General features: G+C 39.7%; 1 protein-coding gene across 2 annotated transcripts in view; it reads left to right on the forward strand.

The window, feature by feature from the left end:
* The window catches only part of vps50 (VPS50 EARP/GARPII complex subunit), a 159,800-nt gene that overhangs the window by 32,801 nt on the left and 102,344 nt on the right, over positions 1-24,655 (forward strand). For both annotated transcript variants that reach the window (XM_036566437.1, XM_036566438.1), the window contains exons 6-12: positions 15-85; positions 269-386; positions 483-518; positions 1,005-1,087; positions 11,450-11,492; positions 13,859-13,957; positions 19,246-19,386. In XM_036566437.1, coding sequence (XP_036422330.1) covers positions 15-85; positions 269-386; positions 483-518; positions 1,005-1,087; positions 11,450-11,492; positions 13,859-13,957; positions 19,246-19,386 — 591 coding nt within the window. The remainder of the gene's footprint in view (positions 1-14; positions 86-268; positions 387-482; positions 519-1,004; positions 1,088-11,449; positions 11,493-13,858; positions 13,958-19,245; positions 19,387-24,655) is intronic.

The following is a 24,655-nucleotide window of genomic DNA, read 5'->3' on the forward strand; positions in this document are numbered from 1 at the left end:
GTGCTGTGTTTCAGGAGCTGGAGAGAGTAACGTCCTTGCAGACCAACCTGCAGCTGGCCGCTGTCATCTGCACCAACGCTCGGAGGTCCGAGACCCTTTGTTCCTCTCCATTTCAGTACCAGAAAACAAAACCATTTAGAACTATGCTAAAATTCTGCCTTTTTCATATTATGACAAATTTAGGTTTCTGTTTTTATGCTCTAACAATGATTGAAAAAAACTAGTGACATTTCAAGATAAGTTCACATCATTTCTGTTCTCATTCCAGGCAGCTGAGCTTTGCTAAAGAGGGCTTCACTGAAGCCAGTCTAGGGCTTCTGGCCAACCAGAGACGGAGGCAGCTGTTGACAGGATTGCTGAAATCTTTGAGGACCATAAAGACTCTGGTAATCACCGAACTAATGACTGAATGTGGCCAACTTGTAAGTCTGTGGGTCCCATTATCCAGTGTGAAATCAACTCTCTTTCTTTCTCTTATGCAGCAAAGAACAGATGTTAGGCTGAGTGAGATGCTGGAGGTAAGTTTGATTCAAGCTTTTCTCACACTTTCTTGGACAAAAATACATCCCACACTGTCTCCTATCAGATTGTGGATGTTTTAAATTAAAGCAGTGGTTGAGTTTCTTTATTGTGAGAGGTTTATTCCATAATATTTGTTAATGCTTAATCTGATTTTCTGCTGTTGCTAAAAAGGTTATTTTAAATCTGATAAGTGGTAGACATTTTTTCTCTGCAATAATTTAGAGTTGAGAGTGTCCTTGCTGCGATATTTTGCCACATTTATCTACAAGTCTGCATGTGAACTACTACAGATATCTGTATACAGAAAGAGCTTTGCAGGTTAAGCCAAGTTATCATGGCATTTGTCTGTTTTCTGAACATACTGCCATTGGCCTTTACAGAGTATGTGAAGCAGTTGCTGTATTGTACTGTGTAGTTAAGAGTTGATGAAAATTTGGCTTTGTTAAATGTGGAGGTTCAGAGATCTTATTTGGTTTCGACAGGAGGAGGACTATCCAGGTGCAATCCAGTTGTGTTTGGAATGCCAGAAGGCTGCCAGCACTTTCAAACACTACAGCTGCATAAGGTATGTGGAGTACTGCTTGACATGAGGACTGCCTGGATGCTCTGTGAATTACAGCTGATTGCTACATGCACTGAAATAGCATTTTTGTTTACATCAGCTGAAATAAAAACAACAAATGCTGGTTCCTAAAGTGTGTTTTATTTTTTTTTTTTTTTGGTTTTTTGGTAATGGGCCACTACTGTTTTTTCAGAAAAAGCCCTGCAAGAACTAGTATTACTTTCTGTTCAGAACTGACAGATGTCAAGGCATTAACATGTTTTATTTTTGCGCACTTGCATAGGAGTATACTCTCTTAAAAGAAGTGGAAAGCTTACTTTGAGATTTCTGAATCTGAATTAAAACCGCTTGAAGACCTTAAATGGAAGGTTTCAGGTGAAAAATCTAATTTACACAATTTTCCACTTACCCAGATCAGCCAAGGCATGTTAAGAGTATTAGTTTTGCTTCTTTAGTTTGCTGCTAGAGCTATGAGGCTAAACACCAGAAGTCAGTAGTCACCCAAATCTTCTCCATAAATACATTCCCAGTACAACTCTCAACCTGCTTAAACCACATCCAGGCCTTCATGAAGGTCACACAGACTTGTAGATGTGGTTTAGGGCTCAGTATGACCTATACTATAAAAACGATCAAAACTTCACCATGTAGCTGAATGCAGCACACAGCTATTTTAGACCGCAGGTATTGTGCCATATTCACCTTTGCAGACATGTGCACGCATGCCTGCAAGATTACGTGAGGAGTAGGGTCGTGTTTGCCTGCATGACATGCATGTAAGTTCCTTTTTTCAAGTATTGATGAAATTAGCTCTGCCCTGGTAAATTGGTCAGTTAATATTGAGATATCATTATTGATCTATAACAGTGCTCAGCATTTAGTTAAGTATGGTGTATTTTAAACAGTGTTATGTTGCTGCGAAAAGCTTGTTCAGCTAGCTTTGTTCTTTTTACCTGACAGCCAAGAGCTGTTAGTATGAAAGTGTAAATCATACATGTGTGTTCTTAATTCCTTAATAGCAGGATGGATGGTCGATATCTGAAAGAATCCTTATTGTTCTTCAGAGCACTGAGGCAGATAACATTCTCCCTTTCCAGAAATCGTACATTACCTGTGAGGTAGCAGAAACTACAGGGCATATTAAAATGTCAGGCTATGTTTTACTTGTTTTTATATGTGGCCCCATCGTATGACTTTCCTGCTGGTATCGTAAGATGTTCACAGAGCTTAACAACCAAGAGGCTGTTGTTATTTAAAGAGCTGCTAAGTCTCATCAGTGAGGGCAGTGACTGCTGCTGCTGCTTACTGATCAATAAGCCAGTGCCTAGACTAATGGGTTGTCATTATTTAATTAGGACATCCCATCTGGGAACAGTCTCCCCCTCTAAATGGACACCACTCAGAGATATATGTGTATATATGTTTTCAATTTTCTGAACTTTTTGTCAATTTATTCATTTAATTTTTTTTCTCCTTTCCTGTTTTCTCTGCATCTTCTCTGTATCACTCTCTCCATCTCTCTTGTGATGGACATTTGGCCTGCTCTTTTCGTATTGGCACACTGCTGTCTTATCAAGCTCCAGCACGGTCTCTCTGTATGGGGAGATACACGTGTCTGTCTAAGACTTGGCCAGCTTGTGGAAACCTGCCCAGATGCCATTTCCCTTTTGTTTTAGTCCTCTTTGATGATGGGAGTTTGAGCATTCTGTCCTCCAGAGGACACATACTCTAGGATCTAGAGTATGTATTTTTCCCCTTCCCTTTTTTGTGCTGAATGTCCCAAGGTGCATTCTGTTTCTCTGAGTGCCTTGGAAGATTCGCAAAATGTGTAGGCTTTAGACGTTCTTAAGCCAGCAGGATCGCAGTCAGTGTCTGAGGAAAAAGCTTGGAGATACAGGTATTTTTATTTATTTTTTTCCTCATGCTGTTGTGACAATTACTGCTGACTAGCTGAACTCCTCTGCAGCAGGCGCTGTCTCAGCCACTGCAGAAATAATGAGGTCTTCTGCAAGAACATTTGGGCAGACGGGCTGGTATGATAAAGACGCTGCTGTTTTTGAATAGGAGTGGGAGACAATACTGCTGATTGGCACTCTTCCATAATTACAGCTCTTTCTCATTTACTCTCCATGGAACGATGCATGATGTGTTCTCATATGTTCATTTCAGTTGTACTGATGGTCAGCGATCGTCAGAGGCATTTTAGACTTGGCACAGAATGCTGTTTTAGCTACTGCACTGACGCAGTTGCCAAGCTCATATGAGGATGGCCTTACGGCAGTGGTTGTGCATGTATTTGTTTTTCGAGTCTGTCCTCAATTCAGAACAAGTGTTTTTTTTCTTCCTTTTTTCCTTTTTTGTTGTTTTTGGATAATTAACGTCAGTCAAGCAGCATGCTGGGCAGCGGATTTGCTGTTTTTCATCACTGCAGTTTTTGTAGTCTGTCTTGACTACACCCTCTGTGCCATGCTGAGTTGTGCCTTGAAATTTGGACACACAAATAGTAAAGTAAGGCTGAACTAAATTGCAAAACAAATGTCTGTCATACTGTGTTATTATCAACAATTATTATGTGCATTTTCTAATGCTCAGTTTTAGGTCTGAATATTGTTGGACCCTAAAGAAAACAGTGCACAGATGAACTAAAACATTATGACCTGCTGCCTAATCTAATATTGATGGACCCTGAAGAAAACACAGTATACCGATGAGCTAAAACATTATGACCACCTGCCTAATCTGTTGTTGGTCCTCCATGTGCTGTGAAAACAGCTCTGATTCAGCAAGGCATGGACTCTACAAGACCTTTGAAGTTGCCCTGTGTTTTTTTGCACCAAACATTAGCAGCAGATCCTTTAAGTCCTGTAATTTGCGAGGTGGAGCTGCCACAGATCAGACGTGTTGTTCCAGCACGTTTGGAGACCAGGGCAATGCCTTGAACTCTTCGTCATGTTCATCAAACCATTCCAGAACAGTGTGTGCAGTGTAGCAGGGTGCTTTTTCCTGCTGAAAGAGGCCACTACCTTTGAGGAACAGCATTACTATGATGGGGCATACCTGGTGCCCAATATATATATATATATATATATATATATATATAGACTTCTCTCTTTCTGTCTAGTCAGTAAAAAGCACACATTGGCAGCTGGTTCAAAGTTCAAGTTTTGCTGCTCATTTGAGCCTGAAGAGGGGAATGGCAATCATTTTCTCAAAAAAAAAAACTTAAACACATTATGGATACAAAAAATACTTGATAATTATCACTGTAGTTTTAGTGTGTGGGCCTGCGTTGAATGGGGATGATTTATCCTGTTTGTGAACAACTGCTGAAGTGCTCAGAGAACTGCAGCGGGAGTGTTTTGCGTTGGTCCCAGGCCTCTGAACATTTTGGAGGATGTCTGCTGGGTCCAAGTCCTGGAGCAGTGGGACTGCAGCTACATAGTTGTCTTTCGTCCGCCTGCTGGGTATCCTCCTGTGCTGCTTGTTAATAAAACCAAATGCCACCGGCTTGGGCTACTGCCATCCAAATCAGCATTCTTAGTCTCTTCCTGCTTTTCCTGCTTTACAATTCACAGCTTGGCTTCTGGGGAGCAGAGGTCTGTGCAGTAGCCACAGCTCCATTAAATAAAAGTCCTTTGGACTGAATCATGGTCAAATAATGGTAATAGTCCTGCAATTTACCTGTCCCCTTCCTTGCAGTGGAAGTGATTAGATGTGAAATGGTATGCAGTGAAGCACTTTTCTGTGGGATACTGATGATGCTGAGGTGATCAGTATGGAGGGCTGCTGTGGTGGCCATGTATGTTATCTAGGGATTAAGCTAAGCTACTCTTTGCTCTTTCCAGTTTCATCTTCTTAAAAGCAAAACCATGACTTGTTGCTAATTGGTAGTTATAAGCTTCCGTACTTGTTAGTTGGCCTGTCACGATTGTGACGTTTTAGTGGGCAATTAATTGCCATATAATAATTATAATTAATAATTTTAAAAAGACAGTTAACTTGTATTGAGTACAAGCTTTATGTCACAAAATTGGCTAGTTATCTTGCTATCTAACTGACAGCAGAAATAGGCCAAGCTCAAAAAACATTACTCACCGCTGCCCTCTAAGGCTACTTTCATATTGCGAGCCTCATTGATCAATTCAGATTTTTTGCTCTGATCTGATCATTCTAACCTGACAATTCACATTTGTGTAGGTTTGTGACTCAAATCTGTCATTAATCTGAACAAACTTGAATCCAGGAGCGACCTGCACATCCTAATCAGTAACGTCACCTGAATGAATAACGTGCATCATGAACAACAAACAAACTAACCAGCAGAACAGGCCTTTGTTGCAAAGATAATTTGCTCTAAATAGCTCTCAGCTGTTCAGTATTAAAGCAAAATGAAGGTGAAAAATGGTTTTGCACTGTTTACTGGCACTAGCTTCGGGTTAGGTGCTGCTGCCACATTAATACTGACTGATGGTGTCTATGTGTTGACCCTATTGTCAGGAGATTGCGAGTTAGATCCTCGGTGATCATCCATGGCTGGTAGTCTGAGAGAGCACAGTAGCAGCAGTTTGAAAAGATACTGTGTCTTACTTCACATAACACGGAAGAAGCAATTGCTAGCCTTTACACTCCTAGCACTGGTAGCATCGCGTGATTGGTGGAGACCTGTATAGTAGGTGGAGCTGGTCATAGCTAGACTGGGGAGAAATTTTTGAAATTACATTTCATGTCAAGCTAATAAAATGTCTCTATAAACTTATTCATGAACAGTGTTGGTTTAGATCCTGCACTTCACTGGGTTCAGGTATAGATAGCAAACTTTGCTAGCTAGCATCTGTGAGGAAAATCAGACTGTTTTCATACCCAGTTCAAGTTCATACCAGAGTTTGTAATATTCTGTCTTTTTTATTTGGTTCAGTCGGTTTCACTCTGCAAAGGCTAAACTGGACTAAATTACACGTGTTTGTGTGTTTGTTGATCAGAAAAATGTCATAAATTCAGATACAAGTGCTCTTGTACTCTCTCATTCACCACCATTAATTAAGAGAGATTTTACGTTTATGTGAATAACAGTTGGGGTAATAATAATGAGCCTTACTTGATATTTGCTTGTTTATGATTGGTTAAATTCAAATTGGTAAACCAATCAGGTCGCTGATGCTTGGCCAAAAATACATTTAGCGATCCATGAGCCAAAATCAAATGCTTTGCTATTATTTTAATGCTATTGTGGGATTATTAACAGCAGCTCATGCTACAATATTTGTGAAGAGTAAACTGTTAAAACAGAGAATGTGCGGACGGTACAGCACTGATGTGCACTGAGAAAAGTATACACTATGCTGAGTTCTCTTCATTGTAAAATGTGTTTCCACTAGCAGTGAACTGTAAGTAGTAGAGTAGTAGACCAAGACCTGCGATTTTTGCCAGACCTGAATACGGATGGAGTGTTCACACATCAAAATGGATCAAACAAAAAAAAATGATCCTTATAAACGATGTGAAAGCGACCTTAGTTTAGCGTAGTAGCAGCGAGAAACATTCAGACAGACATTTAGTAAATTCACATAGTGTAGTGACAGAAATTGTTGCTAGGTGCATTAGTTCATTTATGGCAGTAAAAAACGTTTTACTGGATTAGTGAGCTGCAGCTCCTCTCAATAAGTGTGAAGTCATGAAGCCTGTTAGGGAAGTGTCTGGTCTCCCAGCCGAAATGGCATTTTAATTGGTTCTGACACTGAGTTTGACTGTTTGTCTATATGTTGGCTCTTTTTGCAGTTTAAGAGTAGTGGGGTTTTTGTGCGTTGTAAGTGATCCGAACTCAATCAAAAAGCGGTGGGTTGTGGGTCAAATGCCCACTTGCCACCATGTTTCTGACAGCCCTGAGCTCATTGCGTGCATTTTCTGCTGTCTTTTATTACATGCATTTGCCTTATTAATAATAAATTAAAATTATTATAATATTGCATTTAGGCGATTGTGTAATAATTGAGACGGCCTAATTGTTAGTAAATATGACTCCAGTGCAAATATAAAGAAACAAACTTTAGACATCAAATGCGTCTAGACTGACCAACTACAATTATAGTAAGGAAAAATTACATGATTTAGCTGTGCTATTGCTTTTGCAGATTTTACTGTAGGTATTGTTTGTTGTAACGTCACCCACTTAACACATCGTCCTCATAGCTGTGGTTGAAAACTACAAAAACTGTAAAAATGCAGAGATTGTACAGAATTGGCACACTGGCACATGGCCCTGACCGTTAGTGGGGAGTCTTCAGCATCTGCTTCTGGCTGTTCCCCTCACATCAGAGTGCTGCCAGTAATGCCGAGTGTGTGTGAAATGACTGCTGGAATGCTCATGGCAGTGTTCTGCCTGAGAATAGTTCTGCTTGTAAAAATACTAAACAACCGTCAGGAGGTGGGCAAGCTCCTCATGTCTAAAAACAGTCCCTTACTATCATTTTTTAACAGGTCTATATGTAGCAAGATCAGGGTAACTTTTAGCCCAGCTCCTGTTTTCAAAAATGGTTTGATATCAAAAATCAAGTATCCACTGTATTTTTCAAATATGCTTCAGCTTTTATTCTGCCTCTAGCCTCGGCACACTCACCTGAAGAGTCATTATTTTCTATTCTCATGTTGATTTAGACTGGAGGCTCCCTCTTCACTGCTAGTTTTATTTGCAGAGGTCTGGGCTCTGAGATAAACCTGTTTTGAATATCAGGGCTTTTCTTCTTTTTTGTAATTGCTTCCTTTTCAGCTTTTAAGTGAGTCGCTCTATCTTTCAACTCTCATCTGTGGCAGTAATGGAGAGTTGGGTTATCTGTGCATTCAGGTGCAGGACAGAGGAGTTAATTACCGAGTGACCTAAGCTGGGAGAAGGGCCAGCTCAGCGGCTTTGCTGCCCAATACCCTAAAAAGCCACACATATTTCACACCTGTGTAATGCCTTTCATTCAGTCATGATACCGTATCACTGAATCAAAATAGCAGATTAAAACAGGAGCAAATCACAGTGATTTTTTTTTTTAGACATCTGTTGTGATGAAAGAAAAACACTCGTTGCCTTTTTTGGTTATTCTTTTTATTCTGTTTGCATGGCTGTGGGCACAAGAATAATGAAACTGTGTTTGAGCTTAGTGTTGGGGGAACCTGTTGTGAAATCTCATTAAAACATGATTTACGTGTCACCTCCCAAAAGGCTTGGGTGGAGCCCTGAGCACTCCTGACGGAAGTCGAGTTGAAGTAACCATTCAGCTTATAGTGATGGTGGGCTTCCACCTTGAGAGATTTTTCTGTTTTTCAGGGGAAAGAGACAAAGTTTAGTGCTTCAGGTTGTGTTATGATGGGAGGGAAGCAGGCATTAGGGACCGAATTCACAAAAGTGCCTTAAGAAGAAAAATCTTAAATGTGCTTTTTTTTCATAACTCCAGACAGTAAAAAAAAGATTAGATACATTATTATTTTTCATAAAGCTTCAGAGTTTTTTTGTTTTTTTTTCCTCTTAAGAACAATTTCAAGACCAAGTGCTATTGCTAAAAAAATGTTACAGTAACTTCATGCTTGACTTAACTGAAAGAGGAAGCGAGAGATGCTTCTTAAACTGTAATTTCAAATGGTAAGTCAGGCCTGTCACTGTGGTTGGGCCTGAGGGGTCCATGCCTGCTCACTTATATTTCTGGGCCCATCCAAAAGTGGTTGGCATATAATGTTGGCCACTTGAGATATACATTTTCCATAAACAAAATTGCATTACAATTACATTTTAACAGTTTTAAATTATTTTACATGAAAATAAAACAGTACTCTTACATGGCAAATCTCATAGCTGAGCACTTGCAAATAATTAAATATTTCTTGATTTTAACAAATGGCAATAAGTGGAACATGCACTCTAGACTGAATCCAGTACTTGATGCTGCAGAGAACCTGGATTCAGAATTGTTTCAAAAGCAAAGCTTCCAGTAGAACTGTAATGTTTGAGATTGTCTTGCTTGTGTCTACCTAATATTAACCTAAATAAGGCTGAGGCTTTTTTGCTACGTTTTTCCTCCGTGCAGCCTTCACTTTTAATCCAATGGGAAGCAGCCTGATGGTTAGAGGAACTCTGCCTCCCATTTATGTTCTTTTTTTTCCTTTTTGTCATTACAGTGGCACCCTTTCAAAAAATTTTGACTATTCAGAAAAGTGCAGAATGATGTGCTCAGTGATCGCAGCGTTGTTGTGGTTACAGTGTGCGCCTTTCTTAGAGAAATCTTCTTTTTTTATATGACTTCAAAAAGCAGTCCAGCCAGTGCTTTTATAAAAAGCTTACTAAAATCTCCAAACTGCAACAAACACAAAATGGTGATTATAACTGGGCTAAGATTATGATTGAAAACGACTGCATGAATATAAGCTTAAGCAAACAAGTAAGAGTATAACAGTGCATTGTGAAATCATTATATTACAAGCAACACTGTGACTGTATGCATTGTGACAATTCATCGTGGATAATGAACATATTAATAATTGTCATCTAATGCAGCGGCATTGTTTGAACATTGTTTGCAAACGATCAGCACCAATTAGCAACTCGCTCCTGCCTCACACCTTTAGTGTCATTTGTAAGCTGTGCATCATCATTTCATAAATGGTGACCTTCAGTATAGTCATCATTTTTTTTTTATTTGAATCATGTTAGGAATAACATGAAAATACCAAATCTTGGACCCAATTTTGTGAACCGAATCAATTCGTGGGGTCAGTGTATCATTACACCCCTACAAACAAGTGAAACAACTTCTGCTCCTACTAAATTCTGATTGGATATGTGAAAGAAGTGGTTTTTGGATATGTGAAAAAAGTGGCATTTGCCTGGGTCTCAGGTTTTTGTTTCAGGTGATGGGTCTGCAGTTGATGAAACTGCTAAATTGATGAGATTAAGACTTTCTAAAGAGAGTATTCACCAGGTTTGTTCATTGGAAAGCTTCCTGAATCCGGCCCCAGATCTCCGGCCCCAGATGTCTCAGAAAACACTAGGATTCAATTGTCTCTCTGTAAACATGATATTATTAACATAAAGGTCATGGCGTACTGCTCTCTTACTTCTCAGTGTTACTGGGTGTTTGTGAATGTTTATGCTGCAGCTTAGAGTCATGGCGCTTTCAGATGATACGTTACAGATGGTACACTAACAGTGCAGCGCCAATTGAGAGAAGAAGTCTTAGGATAGATTACAATCCTCTCTCATTACTCTCTCAGGAGTGAGGATGAGGAGGCGTCTCACTCAGGAATGAGGCTGAGAAGGCCCTTCATTTGCTCCTCTCTCAGCAGTGAGGTTGAGGAGGCTTGTCTCTTGCTGCTCTGTGAAGAATGAGGCAGAAGAGGCTCCTCTTTCCCTCCTCTCTCAGGAGTCAAGCTGAAGAGGCTGTCTAGTTCGAGGCTGAGGAGTCTCCTCTTATGAGAGTGAGGCTGAAAATTCTCCTCTCTTGCTCCTCTCAGCAGTGAGGCTGTGGAAGCTGTTCTCTTGCTCCTCTCTTGAGAATGAGAATGAGGATGTGGAGATTCCTCATTGACTCCTCTCTCAGGAATGTGGCTGGCAAGGCTCTTTCCTTGCTCTTTTCTCAGAAATGAGGCTGAGGAGGCTCCTTATTGCTCTTATCTCAGGAGTGAAGCTGAGGACTCACCTCCCTCAGATGTGAGGCCAAGGAATCTCCTCTCTCCCTCCTCTCTCGGGGTGAAGCTCTTTTGATTGAAATTTTATTCATTGTCAAATCTCCAAACAAGGCCAGCTCAGAGTGTGAAATGCTTCTTTTGTCAAAATGAGTTTATTTACAAAATTGAACACTTGTTCTTAACTGCTGATTTCACAATGACACTTGGCCAGCAGCATAATATTTATTGGAGCTTGGTGCTTTGTTGAATACGTGCAAGGTTGTTTGTTGCCCAAATGTTGCCTGTAAGCATTCTCTCTTTTAAGAGAGTAGTTCATTTTTATTGGAGTAGACATCTGAAAGGAGGCTAAGTGGGCTTCCAGCATACGTCCACTGTGCTCACACAAGTGGGCTGTGTGTGGCCAGGAACAGCACAGTGCCTCTGGACTGCAAATGTCACTGTCGTAATGTTTACCATTGTGACTATTCATGTGAGCAGAAAAGCTTTTCATCCTGAAACATGTTGCTGCAGTGTGCTTGTTTAAATATCCTCAGAACAGTAGTGTATCTATTTTTTGCCTCACAATGAGGCAAACAACACTGCTGCATGTCCCTCTGGTACACAATAGCATGTTATTTGGAATGTTTAGGTCTCCGACAGGCTTTGGAGCAAGGTTTGGTACTGTTTTCATGACTGAACTGACTTTGAAATGTCTTCTTTCACCAGTGAATTGAACTCGAAGCTGCAAGACACCCTGGAACAAATTGAGGTATGTAGCAAGCTTTTTGTGTTTTGAGCTTTCTTTAAGCAACCCTTTACTATTGTAGGTTCTTGACACCTATTCAATGTTCTAGTCACTAAGGATGTCTCAGTGCCACTAAGAATTTTTCTTGGCCAACCAAAAAAGCCTGAATTTCGGCTAAATGTATCTGCCCATACCAATAAATACGCAAAGATGAATTAGCTATTTGTGATATATGTATGTATGTATGTATGTATGTATGTATGTATGTGCTTTTTAATAGTTTTTCAGATTTATCAATCATTTAATTGCTGAAATACATTTTTGGTAACTTATGCTGTAGCCTACCTATTGATTGATTAATTAAGAGGGAAAACTAAGCATGGACTGCATCATCAATTATTAACTAAAACATCATTTGCAGAGTTTACATTTCCATTTTTTTAACCATGGTTATATATTTTGAAGTGTGCTTACACAGATAATTTTTTTAGTAAACATGTTGCATCTGCCTTGCTCTTTAGTACCCAGCACACTGCACACCGGATCCACATGACCAATATGTTCAGTAAAACGATTCATAAACTTGCATGAAGACTCACTAGTTACATGGTCCAAACATTCTTTTGCAGAAATACTTACAGTTGTATGCCAACGTTTATGCATCTTTGGTCAAATGACATATTATATTGATTTTTGAAGTAAAGGAAGTAACTACAACCTCTGCAGCACTTTTCTGCAAGTTTTAATGCACAGTTACTTAAATCAGTTTTCAGATCCTCAGCCAGCTGCTTAGAAGAGCCCATGGTTGTTGAGTGTTAGAAGAATCAGAGAACCAGTGAGTCAATTAAGGCCTAATGAATGAAGTTCTTAGACTGGAATGATGTCCGTACTACTGCAGATGCCACAACTACTTTTTTGATTTCTTTCTATTTATTAAGATTAATATATATTTACAGTGTATTAACATTTTTATAAGAGTTTGCTGCAAATGTTGTGTTTTCACACTGCATTGTAATTGTAAAAATGAGCAAATAATAATTATTAATGTAAGTACAATTCATATATTTATACATTTAGCTAACTGATTTTAATCGATAAAGAACACTGACTGATCAGTTCACTTAGTGTTTAGTCCTAGTACTTAGCATCATTTATATCTTCAAAATGAGCGTAATGCAGAGACTGGAAAGTACATATTAAACTTGCATTATGGGTCTCAGAATGACGCTCAGGGTGTGTGTGCGCCAGAATTGCGTCTCTGCAGCTCGGAGGCAGATGGACCATTTTCCCCAAATAAACTGCTGTCTCTGAGGAGTGCGTGACTGTGTTGAAGCATATGAGAGCTCACACTCTACAACATGTACAAACACACACACATACACACATTTCCCCAGCAGTGCCATCTGTCTGTGACGTGTGTGAATGTGTAAGGAGGGTCCTGGGAGAAATGAAATAAAATTAAGCCCAGCCGTGTGTGTAAGGCTCTCTCTCGCAGTGTCGCACTCTCACTCAGTCACCCTGTCATATGTAACATTAGAAGTGCATTTTCTAGTCATATATGCTGCAGTGATAAGCATGTCATCTGACCTTATTCGACAAGCAAAATAAAACAAATTTGAACACTGCCACAAAACTGATGCACAATTATTCTATTTTAGTCATATGTGAGTTTTTATAAATAGAAGTTGATCTCCTTTAACTAGATTAAGGAATTTGCATGCTGTCATTTTCAGTGCATTATTTATTGTCCCTAAATATGTAGCCTTGTAAGATTCAGAAACTCAATGCTGCTTTGGAAGTTTTCATATATTGACATAAATTGACCACAGCAGTAGCTGGAAATAACTTTGATCAAGAGAGCCTCAGTGGAAGAAGCTGTGTTTGGATGAGAGGGTTATAGTTGCAGTCGCAGCAACGGTGCATGAGCAGCTGGGCTTCAGCTGAACCTAAAGATGATTCGAAGGGTCAAACTGCGATAACGTCGTTAAGACGTATTAGAGAGTATTAATTTATGATGTTACTTTGACACCATGTGTTAAAATACAAGACAAGCCACTAATTACAAACCTTTTATGAGCAGGATTTTAAATCTCTGAGCCAACGAATAACTTACTTATACAACCCTGCCCTATAAATAAGACCTGTTTTTGAAGTGATGACTCCCTAAACTATTTTTTTGACAATGTCAGCTTGGAATCCTGTTCCTGTTCCCATTCCTGAATTCTGTATCTGACAGATTTTTTTTTTTGCTTTCTGGGCTTTTACAGCTCTTTGGGAGATCAACTTTTAACGCAAAGTGTTTTGTCTTTTCACTCTTGCCCATAAAACCCGCAGTTCAGGCTGTGATTTTCTCCCCTCACCTCCCTCTGTTTCTTTCCTCGACTGCGCAGGAGCAGCTGGATGTGGCTTTGTCCAAAACCTGCAAGCACTTTGACGTCTCGCACTACACCAAAGTTCAGCTGGCTTACTCCCTTCTGGGCAAGACGCAGGTGAGTGAGTCATCAAACCCATCCAGTGTTCATCCCAACAACTCCCCATACCCACAAAAAGGAAAAATACATAAAAAGGTGCACACCATGTCAGTCTGGTGAGATGAGTCATTCGTTGGCATAACGTTATCAGTCGGCAAGGAAAACGCCGTTTTTCACCTCCTTCCCCAGAGTAGTACAAAGCTGGGATTGGAGTCTAAATCCCAGTCTAAGGCTCACTCATCACAGACCTCCACTCTCCCGCCCCAGAACCAGTTAAGCAATGCATGAATAGGGCTGTGTGCAGTTAGCCTGTACCACCATCCCCTGCAGTGGTCTTGCCATTGAGCCTAAGGATTTAACCTACAGACGTTTCGGGAATCAATCTGTGACAGCCTTCATAAGAGAAGACGCAAACAGGGTAGGAGGACATTCAAGGCTCCTCCACTGGTGTGAAAGCATTTTTCTTCTGTGCATCGCTCTTACCAAAAATTGCATTTTATAAAATATTTGTGCTGCTTATAGACTTGAGTATGAATTGTGGGATGATTGCGATCTCACCATTGCGATTTGTTTTTTTTTCATTTACATATGAAAGATTAGAAAATGCAGAAATTGGACATATGTCTGGATTAGCATTATTAATAAATCTAAAATGTTTTTCTATAAGGTTACAAATACAGTAAAATGAATAAACTGAAAGTATTTTAGCAAAGTAGCCCAGTAGTACCTAAATGTTCTGTTCTTTCAGAGCACATCAGATCAAGTCATGTCATCAAATATCGGTTTGAATTATCAGTTAACTCTAAACATTTTGTCTCATGCTGATAATTTTTTAAGCAAGTATCTGCAGATACTGATATGATTCTGACTATTCCTTATTATAAAGTAATGTTTTTTATGGAAGTTTTGTGCAGGTGTATGTTGAGACATTTTATGACTTTTCCTGAATCACTCCAGGCAAATTAATTCACTCCCACATTACTTGCCTGTGCACTCATCTGCATTCTGCAAATAGTAGCACCCATAGATCATCTCATTTCCATGTACAGCCAAGCTGGGAGCTGGAGAAAGTGCTGTAGTGCTGTCACTTTTTTGACTCATGGTCCCCTGCTATCTGCTGTCATCAGAGCTTGTCCAGTGCTGTTCATCCTGACCTGACCATGAGTCTCTGGAGGTTCTGATTTGAGCTGTTGATAGGGCTGTAAAAGTGGAATAGAGATAGAATAGAATGGTAATAATAATATTCAATAAAGTATGCACTTATATTTTGGGGACTTTTTTCAGACATTCAGACTACGCTGTTTTAAAAACAAAGTGTGTCATGTCTTTGGCTTAAAAAGAAACACATCTTGCATCTTAGGGGGTGAGTTTACACATTTGATTGACAAGTGGTAAACACAACATTGATTTGAGAGAACGCTGAAGGCCCAAATAAGCAAAAAAAACAAAATGAACATGTACTCAATAGAAAACTGTTTTGACATTCAGAGTGGGGTGGACGATACAGCAAAACTATTATATCACAATACTTAGACATTTTCACAATATACGGTACTTGATATTTTAACACAGAGACACAGTGCACTAGCACCGTATTTTAAAACAGCCATCACAAACTTTGGGTGAAATGGTTTTATTTCAGCATTTCATACACTGCACTGCACTAAATTCAGTCAAACAGGACTAATTATGTTCTATTTTTTAACAGTTAGTCTCTTAGCAGTTGGTCGATGTTTTACATATAGACAATACCCACGATAAGCTCAGAAAGGTTTATTGTGTATCACGATAATAACATCTATTGCAATAATGAAAAATATTGTCCAGTTCAGACTGTGATAGTCTTTGTGGTGAGTGTTGTACAGCTCTGGGCATTTGAAACCGCCAAAACTTTCCTACTTGTTAGCTGAGTGACTTGAGAGAAGCTGTCCTTGATCTTGATTGATCAGCTGTGGATGACATATGGTGCTCCTCCATGGCGTTTAGCCAGAAAGTTGAAAGTTTTTCTACTTAAATTAAAAACTTGAAGTTTTGTGGACTGGAGGAGTGCTTTTCAGACACTGTGTGCATTGCTCCAAAGACAGTGATGAAAAGAAGCGTGCTTGAGAAAATTTTAAAAGGCTTCGTCTGAACACCTCCTTGGTCAGGGATTCTCAAAGTAGTCCTCAGGTCCTCCCCCCAGTGGTCTACTTTTTTGGCCTAACCCAGCTCTCAATACAACTGCAACAAATATTCAGTCTTCATGACTTGATTCAGGTGTTTTGGGAAATAGTATAGAGCAAAAATGTGCACCATCTGGGGGGCCATGTTGATTGGTTTTTGAGCCTTGGTGTTCCTCTAGTTGCATATGTGTCTTCAGTGTATTTTTAAAATTCTGAATTCCTAACTCTGCTAAAAGTTCAGTTTAATCAAATGCATTTGAATGTAGGACTGGCCCCAACAGCGTTTTACAGACTTATACTCATTTGTGTTTCTGAACACATACTCGAATACTCGTCCTCAATACCACCCTTAAAAACTGTAATATTTACACAACATAATTAACCATAACTTTAGGTATGTTGATTTGGTTAATATGGCTCTTTATCAGATTTTTTTTTTGACTTGTGACATAGTAGGCATTTATACACCTTTTCATGATGGATGTCCCAAAGATGCAGTGACACAAATGTAAAGTTGGCCCAATCCCATTTCTTATTTTGACCCCTTTCACCTTGACCCTTGGAACTGTGTTACAAGGGATAGTGGTTGTAATCTTCCCCTACAAAATGGGAGAACCCTTGAATAAAAAGGAACATTACTTCATTACAGGCTACTAGCGGTGCTCTGTAGACGACCCTGCAGGTCTGCAGGGACAACAGAGGAGGGTAAAGTTCAGCAACCTCACTGCTGAGCTTTAGTTAAGTTTAGGGAATCATATGCCTTCAAAGAACGGAAAAACTTGCTTCTTGTTTGAATTTAAGGTGGAATGTAGCCCTAACACTTCGCCCTTCTCCTCTATCGCAGCAAAAATCAGGACACCCTACACCTAGACGTGAACGCGCAAAACGGGAGGGGTAAAGGCTAAGTGGTAGGGGCAAGGGGTGAAATGGGACCGGGCCGGACTTTTGCTTACCTTTACAGCAGCAATTATGCAGAAGTTCAAGGTGTACATTTTTAAAAGTCTGTGTTTAGCATTTTTGTTGTCACTTTAGCTTTTAGCTGGTTTACTGTCTCTGTCTTTCAGCTCAAACAAATTAGTGTATTTGACTGATTCTCTTTGTTTAAATATGTTTTGACACCATTTTATTGTCTTATTACTTTTATTGTCTTATTACTGTCATGTTATTTTATCTTAAGTCTTTCAAAGAAAAGGGGTGACATATCGTATTAGACGATATGGCTATGTTCAGTTTTTAGCTAAGATTACCTGCGTATAACATGAGTTTTAAAGCCTAATATGTCTATTGTTAGGTTGTTGCCATTTTTCCTGGCTTTATGGTAATTTTTTTTTTTTTAAACAGTGATTATATAAGCCTCTAACTCTGAAACCTGTCAGGACTACAACGAATGCTAAACAAGGAAACAAATACCAAAGTAACAAATGAATATTCGAGTATTTGATTTATTAAGGCCAGTCCCAACTGAATTGTGGTGAAAGTTGAGATTCCATGATGTATTGAATCGTTTGTTACATGGTTGTGAGGTGAGAGATTTACAACCACGGCTGTTGACCATTGAGATGCTGCTGCTTGTCTGTCTTTCTCCTCAAGAATCCCCAAGGTGAAGCACTGGATGATAGATGATAGATGCTAGTGGAGATACTCTTTGACAGTTATTAAGTGACATGCAGACTTAAGCACAGGACATGACAGTGGCTGCCTAAGCACATGCTGTGTTTTTGATGGCCTTTGTGAAAAGAGCCCTCAAGGGTTGAGCTGTCCTCATCAGGAAAAGACATTAGGCTGGGGTTTGTTGTTGACACGAGCCTATGCACCCATCAGCCCCTGTCTTGCTTTCATGCTTTCTGGATAAGTGCCTGAGCGTTTTACAGAACGCACCTTTACCTTCTGCTGTCAGAGCTAAAAGCTCATCAGACATAAACCCTGAACCAGAACACATAATTCATTAAAAGTTCCTTCTTTCCTTCCACAGTAAAAAAAAAATGCCCACTCTCAGACAGAGTGGAGTGTACTTTGCAATTAGCCTAATGAGTGAGACTTTTTGTACTCCCATTTTTGATGACTGTTTTTGTTATTCTTGCCATTTTAATATATCTAATGGATTGTTCCTTTTGCCTTGGTATATTAATAAGCACCTGCCAATTTCCATTTTGCATCTTGGTGCAGGTGTCTTCATTTGCCGTTATCAGTTGGGTTTGAATATCTTTTGCCCCTAACGGATGACATAAAAACACTAATCAGATCCAGAAAGTCAGTTCTTCCTTCTCAACTAATCAGAATTCTCTCTCCATCTGTGAATTGAATGCACTAACCTACAAGGAAAGGCAGAGCTTTTGATAGCTGTTTTCTGATTGAATCTGGCAGGAAGCTGGGAGGAGGTTGTGTTTCCAGGGCTTTGTTAGGAGAGAGGAATATAATTAAGTTGTAAGAGAGTGCTGGCTCTCCCCGTTGGGCCCGTAGCACACTAGACTCTGTTGTTCTTTAATGACTCATCTCCTTGGAGCGTGTGGGTTGAGCCAGACTCTACCTGCAGTGGCACCCTGCGAGCAGGCCAGCAGGAAGCCCAGCATGGGTCACTTCCCTCCTCAGAGAGCATGAAAAACCATCGCTTTCAGTTTTTCAGCCTCTGTTAGACTGCCACCTGTAGCAGCCTAGCTTTATGAAATGTGAGCATGGGTTTGACTTTGGGGAAATTTCATGTTTGCATGTTTGTGAGGTTCTAGTTGTGCCTCTGTTTGGTTCTGGTTGTGGAGATTTGGTGGGATTCTTGCATTGCCTGAAGCTGAGCTCTGACGTGATAAGAAGGCTGTGTTCATTCTGAGACATGGTTTTATTAGGAATGTCTGTGTGAGAGAGAGTGGGCGAGAGATTGACTGTCAGAGATGTTTTCTTGCATTGTTGCGGTGGAGCAGAATATACCCAGGAGAACTTACAACAGCTGATAATATTAACTGAACAAAACGCTGAGTTCAGTAATGTGTTGGTTAACATGTGCAAAACTTCAGTAGTCCTTCAGTTTAACAAATGCTTCCTTTTTTACACAGCAGAAAATTTATCAGATGGAACAAGAACTAAATGCCTCTGTCTTCTCTTGCCGCCTCTCTCTCTCTCTCTCTCTCTCTCTCCTCTCCTTTCATTTCTTAGACTGCTATGGATCAGCTTCACATGCACTTCACCCAGGCCATTCACAACACCGTGTTCCAGGTAGTACTGGGCTATGTGGAGCTGTGTGCTGGTAATGCTGACACCAAGTTCCAGAAGATGCAGTATAAAGATCTCTGCACAGTAAGTCAGTCCCAAACCTTACATTCCTCCAGTGATACCACTAAACGTGGTCAAATAAGCCACCATTGTCCTGTCCACGGATACCACAGTAAATAGGATGTTCAGTTCACAGTAGTCCTGTGACCAGATGCCCTGAGTTCCACGAGGACGTCTGGTGACAGAAAATATTATCTTTGGAATTGAAAAGTGGATCTGATTGGGGCTGGTGGCTTCCATCATGTTCAGTCAGCTCCCGCTCTGAATGCTGTCAGCTAAAAGTCCTGCCTCTACGTCCACAGAGAGTCTGTCCTTCAAACCAGTCCTGATGTTAGCTTTAGCTAAGACTTAGAGATTATATGCCTTAAATAGATAATAAAGAAAAGAGTTTGAAGTTGTCCTTTCAAAGTAGGGTTGTCATGGTTTGATGGTTTCATGATATGATAACTTTGTCCAAAAATATCACAGTTTTACAGTATCTCGGTAATAAAGCATCTATATCATGGAACACAGACTGTTCCTTATTGAAATAAGAGAGTTTTATGTAGTCTGTAAATGTTGTTAAAGTTTAAAAACATACCATTAACTCCCCCCATCCATACCTGGAAACTAAGCCATAAAAACAGTTTGGAATTCATGTTTTATGATGTCATGCAAAGCAAAACATATACACATATACATCTATTTAGTCTAGGTCACCTTAGCGTTGCCCATTCTCACTGATGTTAAAATGAATGTCCCGTTAAAATGAATTACGAATATTTTGGTTACATAGACAGAAATGTTATAAGTGGACTTCAGACATATACATGCATTTAGGTGATTTAAAGTTAGAGGAAAATGTATTATGAATGATTATCTTTACAAATTAGTTTTGAAGAATTCCTTTATACTTAATAAGAGCAAAACATTAATTACATTAAGAACATTAAATAAAAGATTAATTCCATACTACATTCATATACGTCTTATAAATACAAGCCTCAATTATTTATTTTTTTCCTGCTTCTCTTTGGGGAATCTCGGACGAATTAAAAAAAATGTGATATATTTGTACTGTCTCTCAGTACAAATATATCACATTGTCATTATAAGCTAAAACATAGTGGCAACTGGCTGTATGTGTGAAAGAAAAAAAAAAAGCAGTGTGAAGGTCTGAGCTGAGCTGCTAACTTTGCAAACGTTTGCATGTATTCACATCATTTCACTCTGCATGATGTTACTCAGAAAGATTGAGTTCAGAAAAAGCTCTTGCATGTTTACAAAGTTGTTTTTTGGTTTATTTAGGGATAATAACAATTATTCTAATACAATTAGAAATAGACTACATGTTTACATTTTTTGTCCGATTTTTTTTCAATCTTTAATGCGATCTTGCAAACAACAAACGTAAATTGAGAAACACATCTGAGCAAAAGGTAGCATGGCACAATGAAGCCACAGCTAAATGACTAATGAGAATGCCTTTGTTTAGGCTAAATGATTAATCAAATGAAATTAATTAATGATCGGGTGCATGCGACTAGAAGCAAATACAAGTGTCCCTCACATTCATTAGACTAAAAGTCACTGAGCCAAGACCTCAATCTATAAATAAGCTATTGCACTTTATATTTATCTGAAAAAAAGAGAATCTGTGTCTTTAGGTGCAAAAGAACCTAACCGTTATAACTAGGTAGTAAGAATTAATTTCAGTATTCACACAGATGCATATCCACTTGACTTTTAAACAGTTAGGATGGAATTACATTAGACTGCAATGTGGATCAAGTGGTTTTCCAGCATGCAGTAATCCCCCTCCTCCAGTGTGTTTCAGGGTGAGTAGAGAGGGGGAGAACCTCTGGTTTGGAACTATAACTTGTAGACAGGAACAGAGAGAAATGTATTTTAATCAGGATTCTGGAAAAGTCAGTGGTGGGCCTTGTTTGAGGGACTTAAAGAAAGATTCAACACACCCTTTGAGGTTGTGATGTTTTAGTGAATTGACAGACATCTTTCAAGAAAGAAGGCTGATTCCACAGCACTGGCTGTATGAATTCAAACGACTTAACATTACTTCACATTTAAGGCTATTTTAAAGGTCATCTCCAAAAGTCCCCAAAGGCCTTAGATTTGTTTGAGTGTTTAAATTATGCCAAACTCCTTCATCTTTTGTGTTTCTGACAAGTGAAAAATGTGCTATTTTCCCTCTTAGGGGATGGCACATTTGTCTAGTTATAGTAGGGAGCCCACTCAGAGAGAAAGGAGCAATGACACTTTGCTGTGTGGAAGGAAAAGGCAATGTCATTCATGAGCAAGTCGCCGAGCAATTAATTTGAGTTAATATGCAGGAATGGAGTCTTGCGAATCACCTCAGTGGCTTTTTCTGCTCTGAAGGCAGTCGGAGCAGCTCTTTAGACTGGCCTCTGAAAGGCTCATTTGCATTAGCCAGAAAGGAGGCTGTGCATCACAGAGTAACAGTGGTCCCCATTTAGACTGCTTTATTACTTTCTGAAATGGAGAGAGCAGGTTTATCTGTGTGGTGTATATGGGTCATGTCAGCCAGTAGGTGGAGCACCACTGGGTGATCTTAAGACATAATAGCCTCTTAAAGAAAGTTGAGCACTGTTCCGGTCAGCCTACCAAGATTCCTCTATGTTCAGGACGTGTTGAAAAGTCCAGGCTTCCGATTCTCACAGTTTTGAGTGTCTCAAGTGTGCTGCAAAGAATTATTGCACAAAGTGAAATGAAATAAGGCACAATTTGGCTGTAAAAGAATGACACCTTTTCAAAATCAAATAGTACATTTTCAGAATCTATAACCTTTTAGAGTTGAATAGCAGTCTGTGACTGAAGATTAAGAAGTCTTAATACATGCTGTTCTTGGCATAGTAAGCTTGAACAGTGAGTAGGAGTTGTCTCCATGTTCTGGCGCTGGCAGAAGAGCTTAGATATATGGCGTGGTCTTAGGTCTACACCTGGACTTGTTATATTACAGTGCCAAAAGGGATTTCAGTGAAATGAACTGATCTGATGAGTTAAAGCATCCACTGATGTTCAGGTTCAGGCGGTGCAGTTAACAGATGTCTGCCACGAGTGTGCAATTCTGATGTTAAATAGTAACTGCTAGTGTATAAAAATCCAAAATGAAGTTTTTAAATGTTTTCAAGTGTAGAAATCGTCAAAAACCTTTGAATTGTTTTTGTCTATATTCCACCACATTAAGTAAATAGTTAATCCAGTCACATTTCAGTATTCATTATATTATTCATTTGAAGTGTAAAATAGTAAAAATGATTATAATTGAGTTTTATATTAAACATCCAGCAAAGTTTTGACAAATATGATAAAACATAGCTTTAAAATTACCCTTACCCCCAGTACAACACTCCCACCCTGCAACACTACTGAAGCACAACTGAACACAAAAGCACAAATAGGAAGAAATGAATGAGAGGGAATTGACATATGCAGGTGGTGTTGTAGACGTTCCCCACTGTGTCCATGATTCACATGGACATGCTGCTCGCCAAGTTTCTCCAATTTGAACAGAGAGAAGAGAACCTAAAGGAATATATTTTTAAAGCCATTTTAAAGCCTTTTCAACCCTTTTATAAGCCTTTTTTAAGTCTTGTGATTTGTGATTAGCAAAGGTCCTGCTTACGCACGTGACCCAAGACTAGGACTCCCAGTTTACACTCTAAACAGCAGCATTTTGACAAAATATACTGGCCATTTAATGGGCATTAGAAAGTTATCCACAGGACATACTTTGCACACAAGAGCAAGATTAGCCTACTTAGAAAGAAAACATAGACTTAGGTTCAATAGGGCTGTAAAAAATCTGAATCGTACCAAAATAATCCGATTCAAATGTGGTGAACTTCAAGATTTTATGATGCATTTAATCATTTCCTGAAGAAACTTTAAAGAATGGTTGTGAGGTCAGAAATTTACACCTTTAGTAATTGGCATGATTTAGTATGGATGCTCCTATTTGCTCCAAATGCTGTCCAAATGTTAGCATTGACATGTCAGTGTTGACCACGCACTGATTTATGCAGCCTCAACCCGCTGCTGTGCTCAGTTGAATACCTAGACACCCAGACACATGCCACCTCTACTCTGAATTGATTCAAGGTATCACTCTCACATTGACTACACGTCTAATTGCGCTATGATGTGGCTGTTTGTGGGAGCCGTGTGCGCTCAGAAATGGAGCAGCTTGCCCTTTGCATCCAATAATGCCCATCCGCTGAAACCTGCACAGCTTGACATGTCAGCTTGGCCGATAAAATCTCATTATTCTTCTCCGCTGGCAGATTGTTTTGAGATTCAAAGATTTAAAAAAGGCTTTTGTTGTCCTAGTGGAGGAAGCCCCACTGCTCATTTCAGTTTTCTTTTCAAATATAAGACCTTTTGATCCATAGCTGGGGCCAAAAAAACTCTTTCTCATTTGAGTTTGCGCCTTAAAGTCAGCTCTTGGTGAGTCTCTGGTCTCTCATCTATGCTCAGGGGATTTGTGGTCATCTCAGGCAGCCCAAGCACAGAAAGAACTGTGTGTCAGGTTCCCTAGTTTCAATCAACCTCTCCCTCAGCAGCGGCCGTCATAAAATAAGCAGGACGATAGCTATGCTAATGGCAATCACTTCGGTTCTGACCTCTGAACTGCGACGTGCGAATTAAAATTTGACGTAACTGGAATGCTCCGAAGGTCACATCATAATGCGGAGCAGCGCATGAATTTTACATGAAAGCGTCATTACCCTATCCGCGGCCCTCTCTCTGCAGACCTCTCGTCCACCCTCCTGTCCTGCGCTCAGCTTGGGCAGTGCGTGACTGACTGAAGCTGAAGAGGCGGAACAGCACCACAGCCTCTGCTGTAGACCTTGCTGACTCACTAAAACACGTGTGTTTACAGCCTCCAAATGACAAAAATCTGAGACATAATTGTGGCACTTCAGCTTAATTGTCATTGCTATGCTGTTCAACTTTACAGCACTGAATTATACCGTTTAATATTAATGTAGGGGGCTCTTCATAGGCTTCATTAAGGATCAGCCTTGGACAAGTGAGCCTGCTGTGTGAAAATGTGCTCGTATGGACTTTATTATTTGGTGACACTGATCCTTATGTGACTCAGCCTCCACACCCTGCTGTGTTTTCCTCATTCCAAGTTGTTATTTTAGAGCTAGATTCTGGCCTCTTGATAACATTGCTTGTTTTATTTTCGCCCTAAGGGGAACTAACATAAAATGGGTCATTTATATAATAACAAGGGGCTCGCAGAGACACCACTGGGAAGTGGATAATA

The sequence above is a fragment of the Colossoma macropomum genome, unplaced genomic scaffold, assembly GCF_904425465.1.
Source record: "Colossoma macropomum unplaced genomic scaffold, Colossoma_macropomum, whole genome shotgun sequence".
NCBI lineage: Eukaryota > Metazoa > Chordata > Actinopteri > Characiformes > Serrasalmidae > Colossoma > Colossoma macropomum.